Raw genomic sequence first — 17,506 nt, 5'->3', positions numbered from 1 at the left:
TATGCTGTGCCACTGTTCTGCTGAAAATTACCACTCACTTTTGATTACTATGGTTTTATATTGTTAGTTTTCTATTTCCATGTTGGGATTCAATTTTTAAGTACTATGAAAAAATAAGATTTTTATTAAAATCACATTGAAATGATAGATTTAAGAGGAATTAATGAAGCTTTAAAAAATATAAAATAGAATTTGGCTTGCTAAATTTTTAAAGATAATGTAAGTGTATAAATGTGTATTTTCATGACATGTTATCATTTTGTTTTCCTTTACTGTCCTTGTCTGGTGTGGAGATAAAGGTTGTAGTAACCTTTGAGTTATGAGCCACACAATGAGCTGCAGAGTTCTTCCCTACTTTTCTATCCTTGGAAAATATTACATAAAATGGGGATAATCATCCCGCAAAAGATGTCTAGAACTCACTCAATGTTGTCTGGGCCAACCACTTCCCCTCTCTCCACAGACCCTCCTTCCTTGTATTTTCTTAATTTCTTCTCTCTGTGTGTGTGTGTGTGTGTGTGTGTGTGTGTGTGTGTGTGTGTGATTTAATAGGCAGAGTTCTATTCCAATTTTCTGCATATGCTCAAGTCACTTTTAGCAATGTACACTTTTCTAGAAAATGTTCTATTTTGTCTCAGTTTTAAAACCTATCAGTGCTGAAGTGTCTATGACTCTCCACTGTAGCAATCTCTGCTGGACCCTGAAGGATATCCGTGTTTTCATTCCAGATATGTTTTGGTAGTGCCTTCTGTCTTCTTGATCAGCCTCACTGGTTCTGTTGACTTTAATCAGCCTGCCTCTTCTAAGTACTGACACCTTAGAGGCTTTGTTACTGCTCACTACTACATCTTTGTTGCTTACAAAACTAATTTCTGCTCTTAACTTTACTGTTTGCTTCCTTCTAACTTATTTGAATTTTTCTAATTCATTTAGTTGTGATGCTTTCTGTCATTTACTTATAGGAGCATTTTCTCATGTGATTTCTTCTCCTGGAGTTACTGCGGTACAACTGACATACAATAAACTGCACACACTTAAAGGGACACTATGGTAAGTTTTGACATTTGTATGTACCCATGAGACCTCACTCCCCAAACCTCCTGTCTCCTTACATCTCGTTCTGTTCCCACTAGGCAACAACTGACCTGCTTTCTGCCACTGTAGATTAGTCTGCATTCTCCCAAAATGTATACAAATGGAACTGTATGGTAATTCCTCTTTTTTATCTGGCTTCTTTCACTCTGCGTAATTATTTTGAGATTTCTCTATGCTGTAGTGTGTATCACTGTTCTTTTTTTCACCCAGTAGTACTCCACTGCACGGATATGCCACCGTCTGTTCTATCTATTTACCGGTTGATGGCCACGTGGATTGCTTCCAGTTTTTGACTATTTTGTCTATTACAAAGAAAGTCCTACAAACATCCATGTATAAGTGTGTGTGGACATATGCTTTCAGTTCTCTGGTAAACCACGAGCAGTGAAATGGCTAGGCCACATGGCAGGCATATCTGTAACTTTTTTTTTTTTTTGAGACAGAGTCTCGCTCTGTTGCCCAGGCTGGAGTGCAGTGGCGTGATCTCGGCTCACCACAACCTCTGCCTCCCAGGTTTAAGCGATACTCCTGCCTCAGCCTCCCGAGTAGCTGGGACTACAGGTGTGTGCCACCATGCCCGGCTAATTTTTGTATTTTTAGTAGAGACAGAGTTTCACCATACTGGCCAGGCTGGTTTCGAACTCCTGACCTTGCGATCCACCCGCCTCAGCCTCCCAAAGAGTTGGGATTACAGGCGTGAGCCGCCACGCCTGGCCATATCTGTAACTTTTTAAGGAACTGTCAAACTGTCTTTGTTTTGTTTTGAGTCTTATTCCGACGCCCAAGCTGGAGTGCAGTGGCGCAATCTCAGCTCACTGCAACCTCCGCCTCCTGGGTTTGAGTGATTCTCCTGCCTCAGCCTCCCGAGTAGATGGGATTCCATGCCTGGCTAATATTTGTATTTTTAGTAGAGATGGGGTTTTGCCATGTTGGCCAGGCTGGTTTCGAACTCCTGACCTCAAGCGATCCATCTGCCTCGGCCCAAAGTGCTGGAATTAAAAGCATGAGCCACCGTGCCTGGCTGTGTCAAACTGTCTTTAAAAAGTGATTGTTCTATTTACATACCTATCCACAGTGGATAACAGTACCAGTTCCTCCATATTGCTGTCAACATTTGGTTTGGCCAGTCTTTTTAATTTTGGCCATTCCAAGAGATGTGTTGTGGTATCTCCTTTGCATTTCATCAGTGACTAATGGTGTTGACCAGCTTTTCATGTGCTTATTTCACATTTGTGTATCTTTTTTTGTTGAAGTGTCCATTCAAACATTTTGCCCACTTTAAAAACTATTTTTCCCCTTGTTGCGTTTTGAGAGTACCAGTGGATTGTGGATACCAATCGTTTATCAGATATACGATTTGCAAACATTTTCTCCCTGTTTGTCAGTTTATTTCTCACTGTTTAAACAGTGCCTTTTGAAAGAAGTAATTTTTAAACTTTGACAGTTTCTTCCGTTTTATGGAAAGTCTTTTTTTAGTGTAGCTAAAAACTTGCCTAACTCAATGTCACAAAGATTATCTCCTGTTTCCAGAATTTTTATGCATTTAGGTCTATGGCCCATTACAAATTCATTTTGTATATGGTGCAAAATATAAGTGCAGTCCATTTGTTTGGCTGCTTGATTGTTTTTTGCTTTTTTTTTTTTTTTTTTCTGCACAGGGATATCCACTTATTTCAGCATCATTGTTGAAAAGACTATTCTTTCTCCACTGAATTGCCTTTGTGCCTTGGTCAAAAATTAACTGTGACCAGCAATGAACAGCAGAATTGGAAATTAAAAACACAACATCATTTACACTAATACCCTCAAAACTGAAATATTTAGGTATAAATTTGACAAAGTATGTACAAGATCTGTATAAGTAAAACTATAAAATTCTAGAGAAAGAAATCAAAGAACTAAATAAATGGATATTCCATATTTATGGCTAGGAAGACTCAGCGTTAGTTCTGTCCAACTTGACATAGAGATTCAACACAATCCCAATCAATATTCCAACAAGTTATTTTGTAGATATTGATGAACTGTATCTAAGGCTGATATAAAAAGGGAAATCCAGAAGAGCAAACACAATATTGAAGGAATATAATGAAGCTGTAATACTAACGTTACCTGACTTAAAGACTTACTATACTAGAGTAATCAAGACAGCATGGTATTGGTGAAGGAATACACAAATAGATCAATGGGACAGAATAAAAAGTCTAGAAATAGACCTACATAAATACAGTCAACTGATCTTTGACAAAAAAGCAAAGACAATGAAATGGACAAAAGGTAGTATTTTCTATAAACAGTGCTAGAACCAATGGACATAAACATGCAAAAAAAGAAAAAAAGAATCTAGGCATAGGTTTTACACCCTTCACAAAAATTAACTCAAAGTAGGTCACAACCTAAATGTAAAATGCAAAACTATAAAATTCCTAGAAGATAACACAGAAGAAAATCTAGATGATCTTGGGTTTGGTGATGACTTTTCAGATATAACATCAAAGGCACATCTATGAAAGAAATAACTGATTTGCTAGACTTTATGAAAATTAAAAAGTTCTACTCTGTGAAAGACAAGGGAGTGAAAAGACAAGCCACAGACTAGGAGAAAATATTTGCAAAAGACATATCTGATAAATCTATGAAGAACTCTTCCAAATATACAAAAAACTCTCTAAACTCAACAATAAGAAAATGAACAACCTGATTAAAAAACGGCCAAAAAAAATTAACAGACACGTCATTCAAGAAGATATACAGATGGCAAATAAACACATGAAAAGATGCTCCATATCATATGTCATTAGGAATCTGCAAATTAAAACGAGATACTACTACATGTGTATTAGAATGGCCCAAAACCAGAACTGCTGACAACACTAAATACTGGTGACAATGTGGGACAACACTCATTGCTGGTGAGAATGCAAAACAATGCAGCCACTTTGAAGGACAGTTTGGCAGTTTCTGACAAAACTCAACATACCTTCACCATACTACCTAGCATTTGTGCTCCTTGGTACTTACCCAAAGGACTTGAAAACTCATGTCCACAAAAAAACCTGCACAAAGATATTTATAGCTGCTTTATTTGTAATTGCCAAAGCCTGGAAGCAATGAACCTTCAGCAAGTGAATGAATAAACTGTGGTACATCCAAACTATTATTTAGCACTAAAAAGAAATGAGCTATCAAGCCATGAAAAGGCATCAAAGAATCTTGAATGTAAATTACTATGTGTAAAAAGCCAATCTGAAAAGGCTACATACTGTATGATTCCAACTAGATACATTCTGGAAAAGGCAAAACTACAAAGACATTAAGATTAGTGGTTGCCAGAGGTTAGGAGGTGAGAGGGGTGAACAGGCAGAGTACAGAGGATTTTTAGGGCAGTGAAACTACTCTGGTCTCACACTGTGATGGTGGATACACGTCATTATACATTTGTCCAAAGCCAGACAATGTGTAGCATCAAGAGTGAGCCCTAATGTAAACTGTGGGCTTTGGGTGGTGATGATGTGTCCGTGTAGCTTCTTCGATTGTAAGGAATATAGCACTGGAGTGGGAGATGCTGATGATGGGGGAGGCTGTGCGTACGTGAGGGCAATGGGTATATGGGAAATTCTGTATCTACAACTCAGTTTTCCCATAAACCTAAAACCACTCTAAATAATAAGGAATCAGTTGTTTGTATACTTATCTTTATGCCAAAATCATACTTTCTTAATTACTATCTTGAAATCAGGTAGTATTAGCCTTTTACTTTGTTCTTCCTTTTGAAAGTTGTTTTAGCTATTCTATGTCCTTTGCATTTCCATATGGATTTTGGAATCAGTTTGTCAATTTCTCCAAAAAATCGTTGAGATTTTGATTAGGATTGCATTGAGTCTATAGATCAATCTGGTGAAAACTGGTATCTTGACGATACTGAGTTTTCCAACCAGTGACCATGATGTATCTCTCCATTTATTTAGTTCTTTAATTTCTCTAGGCAATGTGTTACAGTTTTCAATATACAGCTTTCAGTGTATTGCTTTACACATTTCAATTTCAACTGCTTATTGCAGGTGTAAAAAATATAACTGATTTTGTATTTTGCATTTTGGATCTTATATTCTGCCACAATGCTAAAATCACTCATTCATTCTCATAGCTTTGTATAATATCAATCTCATTTCCTACATAGACAAGTATGTCTGCAAATAAAGACGGTTTTACTTTTTCCTTTTCAATATGGATACCACTGATTTCTTAGGACCTTATAGCACTGGCTAGAACTTCCAATACAATGTTGAACAGAAGTGGGGAGAGCAGATAAACTTGTTTTGTTCCTGATCTTAGGCAAACACATTCAGTCTTTCCCTGTTAAGAATGACATTACCTGTAGATTTTTCATAGATTTCCTTTATCAGGTTGAGAAGGTTTCCTTCTATTTCTATTTTGCTATGAGTTTTTATGAGCAACACATGTTGGATTTTGCAAAATGCCTTTTCTGTGTCTTTTTTAGTTTGTTAATATGGTGAATTATATTGATTTTTCAAATGTTTCATTTACCTTGGAATTCCTGGGATAGCCCCTACTTGGTCATGATGCTGTATTTGGTTTGCTAAAGTTTTGCTAGAACTTTTGGATCCATGTTCATGCACATTTTAACATGTAGTTTTATTTTCTTGGGGTATCTTCATCTGGTTTTGGAACCAGGGAAATGCTGGCCTCACAGAATGAGTTGGGAAGTATTTCTTTCACTTCAATTTTGGAACATTTTGTGCAAAATGGGTATTTCTTCCTTAAATGTTTGGAATTCAATAGTGAAGCCATCTGAGCTTGGGGTTTTTCTTTTGTTGTCATTTTTGGTGGGAAAGGCTTTAAATTACAAATTCATTTTCTCTAATACATATAGATAGCCCAAGTTATCTACTTCTTCTTAAGTGAGCTTCGGTAGTATGTGTCTTTCAGGAAATATGTCCATTTCGTCTAAACTGTCAATTGGCATAGCCTTGTCTATAATTTCTCTTCACAATCCTTTTAGTATCTGTAGCATCTGTGGTAATTTCACCTCTCCCATTCTGATACTGGTAATTTTGTCTTCTCTCTTCCATTTTCCAGGTGAACTCTTTTCTTACACACTTGGTGCTTCAGTGTTCCCTGCCCTCTCTCTGTCTTCAAGTGGTGCCTCATCTTCCAGGGCCCTCTACACGGAGGGCAGCTTCTCACAGCCCGGTGGTCTCAAAGTAGTCACAACTCTCACACGCTGGCTGCCACCAAGAGGCAAGAAATGGAAGGTGCCAGGCCAATTAAGGCTATGCCAGAACTAGCACTGCATTACTTCCACCACGTTCTTTTATTCAAAGCAGCCACATGGCAGGCTCAGATTCAGGGGGATGGGACAGAGACATCACCTCTTAATGGGACAGTGGCAAGGTCACATTGTTGGAGAGGATTTTAGATGAGAGGCATTGGGGTGGGGCTTTCTTTGTAAAATACAATACATCATAATTTTCAAATGTCCACTTTATTGGGTTACTCCTTCCCATACCTTCTCTTTGAAACCATAACCACAGAAATTATTGTAGCTCTACTATAGTAAAATTCTAGCATTCTTCTTTCTGACTGCATTAGCTGACTCTTTTTTAGCTCTCATTCTCTTACCGCCACTACTCTATTCTCTAATTATAGATCCACCTTCTCTGCCTGAATGCCACAATCGACTGGCTTATTTCAAAGCAGCCTCAAACCTTCAAATTCCAGATAAATTTCTAGAATAATATGAAGGCTAAAAATTTGTTCTAGAAGAAACAAAAATTTAAGAAACTAGTAAGCAGAAAAGGACCTGAAATTACAACTACAATATCTAGACTGGTCTCCTGCCAAAATGATGAGGATGACCATGAAGATAACTACAAAAATATATATATATATATGAGGACTGGATGTTTTCACTCTTGGGTTCTTTCTATACACTGCTGTCTCACAGAAGAGACTTCAGAAAGTAGAACAAGAAGACAAACACACTTTATGAGGCTATATAACCTGGATTCCAAAATCAGATAAGAACAATTAAAAAGTTTAGAAAAAGTATAGGCCTATTTAACTTATAAACAAAAATCCTAAGTAAAATATTAGTCATCCAAATCAAACAGTGTGTTAAAACAATGAGTGACTATAATAAAGTAAGGTTTATGTCAAAAATGCAAAAAGGTAGTCAACATCAGGAAATCTATTAATTATTTACCATTATTAAAAATAGACACACATAAAACATTTGATAAAGTTACATACCAATATATGATAATAAAAAGGCTCTAAGACAATAGGAATAGAAGAGAATTTTCCTAGCATGATGAAGGCTACCTACTAAAACCCTGTAGGAAAAACTGTACATCATGGAGAAACTTCACTCACAATCTCTCTGAGATTCAGGAAGAAAACATGGACAGTGCTGTAACATATCATCCAAGGTCCTGGACAGCAGGAATAAAGAAAAACAACACTGATATAACAAAAGAAGATATAGAACAGGAAACATCTACAGACTGTGACTTGGTACATTCAAGAACAACCAGGAAAGTATAAATAGAATAAGAAGTGAGTTAAGTTGCTGGCCATAAGGTTAACATTAAAAAATCAATGGTGTTTGGACTACAACTTCAACAAGATGGCAGTCTAGGAAGCTACAGGCCCTCTTTCCCCCATAGAGACCCTGAGTTAACAACAATATACAGACCAGAATGGCTCTGTGAGAACTCTGGAGACCAAATGAGGAGCTACAGTATCCAAGCCATTGTAAAACTAGGAAGAGATTCCAGTGAAAGGGATAGGAAATTTCACGATGTTTGGCATGCCTGTTTGTACCCCTTTCCCTAAATAGCAAGGTGCCCCCTAACTGGGAGGAAGCCTCCATACTGGGGCTCTTCTCTTGGGATGGAAACAAAAGAGTGGATCATTAGTCTGATGTTCTGGCTGTCTGGAGTCTGCCTGAAGGGCTGGTTTCTGTCTTGCCTGAGTCTCATCAGACTCGGTGATGAGACTGGTGCCAGAGTTTGGGAGCCACTAAAAACAGAGGCAAGCAGCACATCAGAGATACAGTTTTCCAGGAAGACACCAGGAGAAGCAGGAAATCAGAAAAAGCATAAGAGGTCCTAGATTTTTTAGCCAGCTTATTAGTGAAGAACTTCCTCTGTACACAGCCGGTACACAAAGACTGGGAGAGGTGGTTCTTTTTTCAAATGCCCAAATATTAGCAAAACACACAAATAAACAAGGCATACAAGAAACAGGAAAACATGGCCCAACCAAAGGACCAAAAGTAAATTTCCAGAAACTGACCCTAAAGAAATGCACATTTATCAGCTGTCTAAAAAAGAATTTAAAATATCTGTCATAAAGATGCCTAATGAGCTAGAAGAGAGCACAGACAACTAAACAAAATAAGAAAAACTTAGCAAGAACAAAATAAGCATATCAACAAAGAGATATTAGTATAAAAATGAACCAAACATTCTGGAGCTGAAAAATACAATAACTGAACTGAAAATATCATTAAAGGCATGCAACAGAAGACTTGATGAGGTAGAAAAAGAAGACAGGTCACTGTCTTTTTTGAAATCACTGAGTCAGAGGAGCAAAAAGAAAAAAGAATGAAGAAAAGTGAAGCGAGACTAAGGGACTTATGGAACACTATCAAGCAGACTGATACAAGTATTCTAGGAATACGAGAAGGAGAAGAGGGAGAGAAAGGGGCTAAGAGCTTATCTGAAGAAATAATTGCTAACAATTCCCCAAATCTGTGGAAAAAAATGGACCATACAAGTTCAAGCTCAAAGAAATGAAATACGGATAAATCCAAGGAGAACCACACTAAGACACATTTCAATCAAACTGTCTAAAGTGAAGACAGAGAATCTTAAAAGCATCAAGTGAAAAGCCATTTGTCATATACAAGGGAGGATTCATAAGATCTGTGGCTTTCTCAGCAGAAACCTTGCAAGCTAGAAAGGAGTGGAATGATATATTTTAAGTGCTGAAAGAAAAAAAAAACAACCAACCCTGTCAACCGAGAATACCTGATCTGGCAAAACTGTCCTTCAAAAATGAAGAAAAAATTAAGACTTTTCCAGATAAACAAAAGTAGAGGGAGTACATTACCACTAGCCTGCTTTACAAGAAATGCTAAAGTGAGTCCTTCAAGTTGAAATAAAAAGACAGTAAATAGCAACATTAAGCTGTATGGAAAAATAAGGTTCTCCTGTAAAGGGAGGCACATGGACAAATACAGTAACCAATACTATTGTAATTTTGGTGAATAAAATTTAAATGACAAAAACATTACAACTACAATGTATATTAATGGATATACAGTATATAAAGATGTAATTTGTGACATCAATAACAAAGTGTGAAGGGGTGGAAGTAAAGAAGTAAAGTTTTACTATGTAATCGAAGTTTAAGTTAAAATAGAATGCTATAATTTAAAGATGTCTTATGTAATTGCAATGGTAACCACAAAGAAAATACCTGTAGAATATACACACAAAAAAATGAGATTCTGTACCCCAGGGAGACAAAAGGAAAAAAAAAAGAAATGAGAATCCTATAGATATGGTTTAGCTATGTCCCCACCAAAATCCCATCTTGAATTGTAGCTCCCACAATTCCCATGTATTGTTGGAGGGACCCAGTGGGAGGTAATCGAATCATAGGGGCAGGTCTTTACCACGATATTCTTGTGATAGTGAATAAGTATCATGAGATGTGATGATTTTATAAAGGGGAGTTTCCCTGCACAAGCTAGCTCTCTTTTGTCTGCTGCCATGTGAATTGTGCCTTTCACCTTTTGCCATGATTGTGAGGCCTCCCCAGCCAGGTGGAACTATGAGTCCATTAAACCTCTTTCTTTTGTAAATTGCCCAGTCTCAGGTATGTCTTTATCAGCAATGAAAATGGAAATGGACTAACAGACCTATCATTAGAAAAAATAATGAAAGAAACACAAAGGAAGGCAGTAAGAGAATAAGGGAAAAACAAGCAAAAAGCTACAAGCATACAGAAAACAGCAAAATGGCAACAGTAAGTCTTCCCTATCAGTGATTACTTTAAATGTCAATGAATAAACTCCCCAATCAAAAGATACAGATTGGGTAAATGGATTAAAAAAAAAACAGAATTCAACTATGTACTGTCTATAAGAGACTAATTTTGGATCTAAGGATACACAGGCCAAAAGTGAAAGGATGGAAAAATATATTCCACGCAGATGGTAGCCAAATGATGGCAGGAATAATGAATATGAAAAAGAATTCATTCAAACTATTAATGGATAAGAATATTGGGTCAGTAATCAAAAATTTCCCAATTAAGAAAAGCCCATGGCTGGGGGCAGTGGCTCATGCTTGTAATCCCAGCATTTTGGAAGGCCAAGGCAGGTGAATCACCTGAGGTCAGGAATTCAAGATCAGCCTGACCAACACGGTGAAACTCTTATCTCTACTAAAAATACAAAAATTAGCTGGGCATGGTGGTAGGCGCCTGTAATCCCAGCTACTCGGGAGGCTGAAGCAGGAGAATCACTTGAACCCAGGAGGCAGAGGCTGCAGTGAGCCAAGACTGTGCCACTGCACTCTAACCTGGGTGACAGAGCAAGACTCCATCTCAAAAAAAAAAAGCCCATGACCAAATGTTTTCACTAGAGAATTCTACCAAACATTTAAGAATAATTAACACCAATCCTCCTGAAACTCTCCCAAAAAAACTAAAGAGAAGAGAACATTTCCAAGCTCACTCTGTGATGCCAGCAGTACCCTGATATCAAAGCCAAAGACATGAAGAAGGGTAAAAAAAGCTACAAACCAGTATCTCTGATGACTACTGATGCAAAAATTCTCAACAAACCAAATTCAATAGCATATTAAAAGGATTATACATCATGATACTCCTGGAATGCAAGGATGGTTCAACACATGAAAATCAATTAATACATTACATTAACAGAATGAAGGTCAAAAGCCACATGATCATCTCAACTGATGCAGAAAAAGCATCTGACAAGATTTAACACCTTTTCTTAATAATAATAAATACATTCAACAAACTAGGAATAGAAAAAAACTAACTCAACATAATAAAGGACATTTACGAAAAGACCACAGTTAATACTGTACTCAATGGTGAAAGACTGAAAACTGTTCCTCTAAGATCAGGTACAATGCAAGGATGCCCACTTTTGCCACTTCTATTTAACACAGTATTAGAAGTTCTAGCCACAGTAAGTAGGCATGAAAAAGAAATAAAGGGCATCCAAAATGGAAAGGAAGAAGTAAAATTATATCTGTTTGCAGATGACATAATTTTATATGTAGAAAACCCTAAAGATTCCACAAAACTGTTTAAATAATAAACACATTCAGCAAAATCATAGGATACAAAATCAACACACAAAAATCAGTTGCATTTCCATGTACTAACAATGAATGATCCGAAAAGGGAATTAAGAAAACAATTTTCAATAGCACAAAAAAGAAGAAATTACTTAGTAATAAGCCTAACCAAGGGGGTGAATGGCTTGTGCAATAAAAATTATAAAACACTGCTGAAAGAAATGAAGATACAAATAAATGGAAATATATCTCATGTTCATGAGTTAGAAGACTTAATATTGTTAAGATGTCCATATTAACCAAAGCAATCTATAGAGTCAACATAATCCCTATCAAAATAATGATGGCATTTTTTGAAAAACTTCATCCAAAAATTTTTATGAAATCTCAGGAGACCCTGGATAGCCAAAACAATTTCGAAAAAAGAAGAATAAAGTTGGAGGATTCAAACTTCCTCATTTCAAAACATATTACAAAGCTACAGTAATCAAAACAGCATGACACTGGCATAAAGAATAGACATACGGAATAGAACAGACAGCACAGTAATAAACCCTTATGTATATGTTCAAATCATCTTCAACAGACTGCAAGACTACTCAAGGGGGAAAGGACTTGGAGAAGGCACTGCATCTTCTCAAAGGACTAAGGATCACAATATCAACTATAAAAGGAACTCTGAAAATCAAGAGGAAAAAGGCATGAGATTCAAAAGACAAATGAACAAATGATATTAACAGACAACTCAAAGAAGGTGTAAGGTGAACAGTTAATACGTAATTGAAGAGATGCTCAACATTCCTAGTGATAAAGAGAAATAAAAATTGAAACTATGAAGATATCAGTTTACAGAATGTGGGAGAAGCTAATTTAATGCACTATTGGTGTAAGTGTCAACTAGTGTGACTGCCCTGGGATGCAATCTGATATTATTCTGTGAAGTTATATATGTGCATAACTCATGAATATATGCCCCAAGAAACTTTAGCAAAGTCTATAATATCGTGATGGAGTTTGCATAAGTTGAAGGATATTCAGGACTACATGTATAAGGGAGTTAGAAGAAATCTGGGTATCCCATCATGAAGGAAATGGCCCATGACTATGAAAGAAGATTTGCAAAAGTCAGTAGTGAACTGGCTGTTGGTTAGAGCAACAGAAATAGCTCCAAAAATATAGGTTGAATGAAAACGTAAGAATCAGATAGGATTTATAGCATAGTATCATTTCTGTAAATTAGCAACAAACACTCCAAATAATTCTATTGTGTATTTTTCAAGAGTACACCCCCCTCCCCCCCACCACACACACACAAAGTTGACATATGCACGTGTGGAGGTGGACTGGAAGGACAAATAATAAGTAAACACATCACAGTGGTCACCTGGGCTGTGGGCAATGGCCCAAAATGTGTGATTAGTCCAGCTCCCTGTACTTGAGGTTGCCTGACAAGACCCACTGAATGAAATCAACACAAAGGGCACACAAACAATGAAAAGATTTGCGTGTGCACATACGTATGCATCAATTTTGACAGCTTCTGGATGGACAGTCAAAACCCACTCACTATGGGTGCCACAGTAGGGCTCTGAAGAGGGAGGTTTTAAACTTTCTCATTGTATGCTTTTTACCATCCGCTTATGTTACTTTTTTTTTTCCAAATAAATATTAGTTTAAAAATGAAAACAAAGAACTACTGGAACTGATACCATCTGAAGAAATGGGTTTTCTATAATCTGCTCTGGATACAGGCCTCTGAAAGATGAATATCTCCCAGGTGCCTGCTGACTACAGAAGTGTGCTTGCAGAGCCCTCCTCTAAGCCTAACCCACACCCAGGCACAGAATGGCTGGGGATGCTCTCTGTGCTTAGAACACAATGCCTGTGACACGGCTTGCATTACTTTTAAAATGCAAATATCAACTACCTAAAATGTTAACTGAATGATGAATGTGACCACTGAAGTTGCATCTACTACTAATGAGGAGAAGCCAATAGTTTTAAGATGTCATGGCCTGTAGCCCATTAAAAACATCAGTTTAACCCAGAAGCCCACGTTAAAAATAAGTGGTAAACTCTGAGATGCTTGGATAGGAATGTGAGAAGTGTGGAGCCTCCTGTGTCTAGGTCCTGCTGCTGCCCCTCACGGGGGTCCCAGCAGCACCTGTTTAGAACCTCAGTCCTTCAAAGAATACTGTGGAACACTTGAGTGGGAAATGGGGCCAAAATCCAAATGGTTGTGGAAAAGGGAGGTTGGCAAACAGTATGGATGAATCCTGTGTGCAGGGAGGTGGCCACAGGGAGCCCCCGCCCCTTACCGTGCAATCTTGTCACTGCAGGACATGGTGAGCAGCCGCTCCCCTTGCAGCACCCCGTCCCACGTTTGGATGCTCGCATTGGAGCGCACTGGAATCGTCCCCTCACCAGACTCTATTTTGGTCCGTAGCTGTCCTCTTGCTTTACGATTTGGGTGTCTATCTGCTGGTTCTAAGAGAGAAAAAGAGTTAAAACCCCACAGGTAGTAAATCATCTGTTTGATTTATTGAAAAGCACATCTAACGATAGCTTATAAATTTAAAATATAGTCCGTGCATATAAATGCATATGTTTATGCCATACATACAAAATACACATACAAAATAAGTATGTGAAGCTGAGGCTGGTTATGTGGCTCACACCTGTAATCTCAGCACTTTGGGAGGCTGAGGCAGGTGGATCGCTTGAGCCCAGGAGTTTAAGACCAGCCTGGGCAACACGGTGAAACCCCATCTCTATAAAAAATATAAAAATTAGCCAGGTATAGTGGTACATGCCTGTAGTCCCAGCTCCTTGGAAGGTTGAGGTGGAAGGATCGCTTAAGAGCCCAGGAGGTCGAGGCTGCAGTGAGCCATGATTGCACCACTGCACTCCAGCCTGGGTGTAAGAGCGAGACCCTGTCTCAAAAAAAAAAAAAAAAAATTATATGAAATTGACTAGGAAGGACATAACACAAACAAAATTCACAAAAGTCGTCTCCAAGGGAGTTGGGGAAATGGGGTTTTCACTTTAACTGAAATGATTTATTTCTATCATTAAAAATGCACTGAAGCAAATAGGACAAAATGCTAACATTTGCTAATTCTGGGTGATGGATACTTGGGTGTTTGCCATGTTATTTACCTCTATATTTTAAAAATTTCCAAAATAAATCTAGACAGATGCAGAAATAAACCCATGGAAAGTATGGTAAAACATCCATAGTAAATATTTCTGGGTTACAGGAATATGGGTGATTTTAATGTTCTTATATTTTAAAAATAGTTAGCAATTTTCCACAGTGAGTACGCCTGTTGCTTTTATAAACAAGGAAAGTAATGTAATAAAACGTTCTATTTGGAATAAACAATGCCTAAGAGCTTGGGAGAAGGGATGTAGATACAAAACACTAAAAAACAAAAGTGCTAACCTCAAATGTAAAGAAGGATGGAAAAAAATATGATCACAATAGTGGTTTCACTTTTCATTAGTGTTTATCTGCTTCTGAAATATCAGGCAAATAAATACTTTAATTACACATTTAGCAAATTAGAATTCCTCAGAAATATGGAGGATCACATACACCTCTGATTTAGAGATATTTATTACCCAAATTTAAATACTGATACAATTTTAATCCAATATTCTTGCTCCATTCTAATTACTTGGTTAATTACAATCAGCATTTTTCATTCATTAAAGTTTTCTAATTAAGTTATTAATTGGAAAGAAAAAAATCCATGCTTTTATAGAGACTCTTATCAGATCCACATCCAAGTCTAAAAATAAAAAGAAAAAAAGGAAAAGGGATATTAACATAGGTTAGTTTTTAATCTGTTAACATTTTCTTGAGAAACTGGCTTGTTGAAGAATCTCGTCTCATACCTTCCAGGATTGGCTCATGTGGTGAGAAGATTCTGGCATCTCCACAGGGAGAGGTACTGATGTACAGATGAAACTGGACATTCTCCTTCAGCCTAAACCCCCCTCGCTCTGATTTCTGAAAGATGGATCTTTTTTGATCATCTTTGTTACTGAAAGGAAAAAAGTTGCAAAAGTAACATTTAAAGCTGTATATAGTTAAATTTTAGTCTATCATTTTCAGAGGCTAGTATTTTCCACAGGGGAAAGATAAGTTTGAACCGGAATATTTATTTTATATGTTTAGGGTAATTAATACAGTTCTTGTCACTCAATAATGGATATGTCATCAGAATGTGAGTAATCTTTCCTCCTTCCAATTTATGACTTCAGAACAGAAATACCACATACAAAAAATGGCTTTGTAAAGAAAAGGAGTTTGGATACATGACTAGCTCTTTCTAGAAACGGTGACTAGAACAAAAATTACCATCTTTACCTGGCAGTTTGCGAACTTCTGTTTATACAGCATACAACAAAATCACATGGTCTTAAACACAGACTTGAAATTTATGACCATGTTATGTTATTGTATGTATGTGTGCATATGTGTGTTGAGCGTTGTGGGAGAATGGGATCCAGCCTTATTGTTACTAATTAAAGTTATGATTTTGAGAGATTTTCCATGATTACAGAAACAATGAAAGGTTTTGCAATGTTTTCTAATAGAAGAATATTTTTAAAAAATAGCTTCCTGTCCTTATTTGTTTACTAAACTTACTTTAAGTAAAGCTCAAGTTGTGTATAAAGAAATCTGAGCAAGGATCTCCGAGATATTATTTCTGCATGGCAGTCATTTAATGCAAGGCCACGATCACTCATGTATTCACCATTAATACATTTTGTTCCTGTAGAAACACTTATCACCTTGGCATCTTTAACATCTGTGCCTGAAAAAAAAAAAAAAAAAAAGAGACACTATTTTCTGTAATTCACAGTAATGTTTGCCTAACTGTGCTCCTGAAGTCTGATTCTTATTCTCAGTGACTTAACTTTTCAGGGGCCAACAGACTTTTCAAGCTCATCTTCATGCATATTCTTACCATCTATTTTTTAAGTGGGCAAATGCATACATGCAAACAACCTCCTATTGAGGACTCACTTTGTGACATTTCTGGAAAGCCAACCATCGTCACTGCTTAGTGTCCAGACACTAAATTCAAGGAAGTCATTTCCTCTTGTATGCAATAGCATCTTTTCTTGAATACCCACAACTAGAACACAGCTGGGCAACACTATAGAAAGGTGGACTAACTGGTCTGGTAATTAATCTTGACATCAAATATCAAAGCACTAAAGAGATTAGGAAGGAGGGGTTAATGGCACCCAGAGGAATAAGAAGGAAAACAGAATTAACTTGTGATGTTTTCATTAGTAAACTGTCACCATGTAACCACACTGGGAGTGGTCACAAGCAGTAGTGAACTCCCACAGACAGATCACTCCGTCTCAACTTTGTGAGATAAACCACTGACCAGAAGTGTGATGCCGGGACCCTGGAAGTTACCTGCTGGGAAACTCGCATCCACTACAGCTGAACCAATGGTGTGCACACCATGTGGCAGGTATGCACCAGGTCTGTTAGGTAAATTGTCTTCACTGCATTCCCACGATGTCCTCTGAGGCTCTTGCTACTAATGTCTCCACTGTCTAGATGAGGGAACTGAGGCACAGAGGCCTTGTAACCTGCCCAAGGCCACTCAACCAGTGGGAGCCCCCTGAACCAGCTGTCTGGAGTGCCAAGTGCTCCAGCGTCCTGGCTTCAGATGTAAACTATGGCTCTGAGCAAGTGGTCTCAGGTGAAATACACACTAAGATGTAAAATGTTCCCAGAAGGTGATTGGCCTCTTCTAAGGTGGTTAAAAAAAACAACAACAACAACAAAACAACAACAACAAAACGATGAAAGAACATGACCAGCTCACTCACCCACACTGCTGGAAGAGGCAGGGAGTCTTACCTAGGGAACTACTCTATTCAGTTGTTGTGGTGTTCACCTTTGATTAATGTAAAAGATAGCAGTAAAGAGAGAGGTAAAAAGGGGAGAAGATACAGGTACAAAACATTAGAATAGAAGCTGCTGTTCGGGTACTTCCTCCTCCCTGGAC

At 37.6% G+C, this 17,506-nt stretch overlaps 1 protein-coding gene across 24 annotated transcripts in view; it reads right to left on the bottom strand.

Moving 5' to 3' along the window:
- The window catches only part of ADARB1 (adenosine deaminase RNA specific B1), a 154,929-nt gene that overhangs the window by 30,841 nt on the left and 106,582 nt on the right, over positions 1-17,506 (bottom strand). For 18 of the 24 annotated variants that reach the window (XR_010125271.1, XR_010125269.1, XR_010125270.1 and 15 more), the window contains 4 exons: positions 16,120-16,288; positions 15,363-15,511; positions 14,276-14,395; positions 13,781-13,949 (listed from right to left, as the gene is read on the bottom strand). Coding sequence is in view for 21 of the 24 variants with exons in the window: in XM_063659773.1 (XP_063515843.1) it covers positions 13,781-13,949; positions 14,276-14,395; positions 15,363-15,511; positions 16,120-16,288 (607 nt within the window). In the remaining 3 variants the exon portion in view is untranslated. The remainder of the gene's footprint in view (positions 1-13,780; positions 13,950-14,275; positions 14,396-15,362; positions 15,512-16,119; positions 16,289-17,506) is intronic. The other 6 variants (XM_063659779.1, XM_063659770.1, XM_063659782.1 and 3 more) reach the window with 1 other exon arrangement.

Source organism: Pongo pygmaeus, chromosome 22 (assembly GCF_028885625.2).
Source record: "Pongo pygmaeus isolate AG05252 chromosome 22, NHGRI_mPonPyg2-v2.0_pri, whole genome shotgun sequence".
Lineage (NCBI taxonomy): Eukaryota > Metazoa > Chordata > Mammalia > Primates > Hominidae > Pongo > Pongo pygmaeus.
The sequence above is the reverse complement of the archived record's forward strand: the minus strand, read 5'-3'. Positions and strand labels throughout refer to the sequence as shown.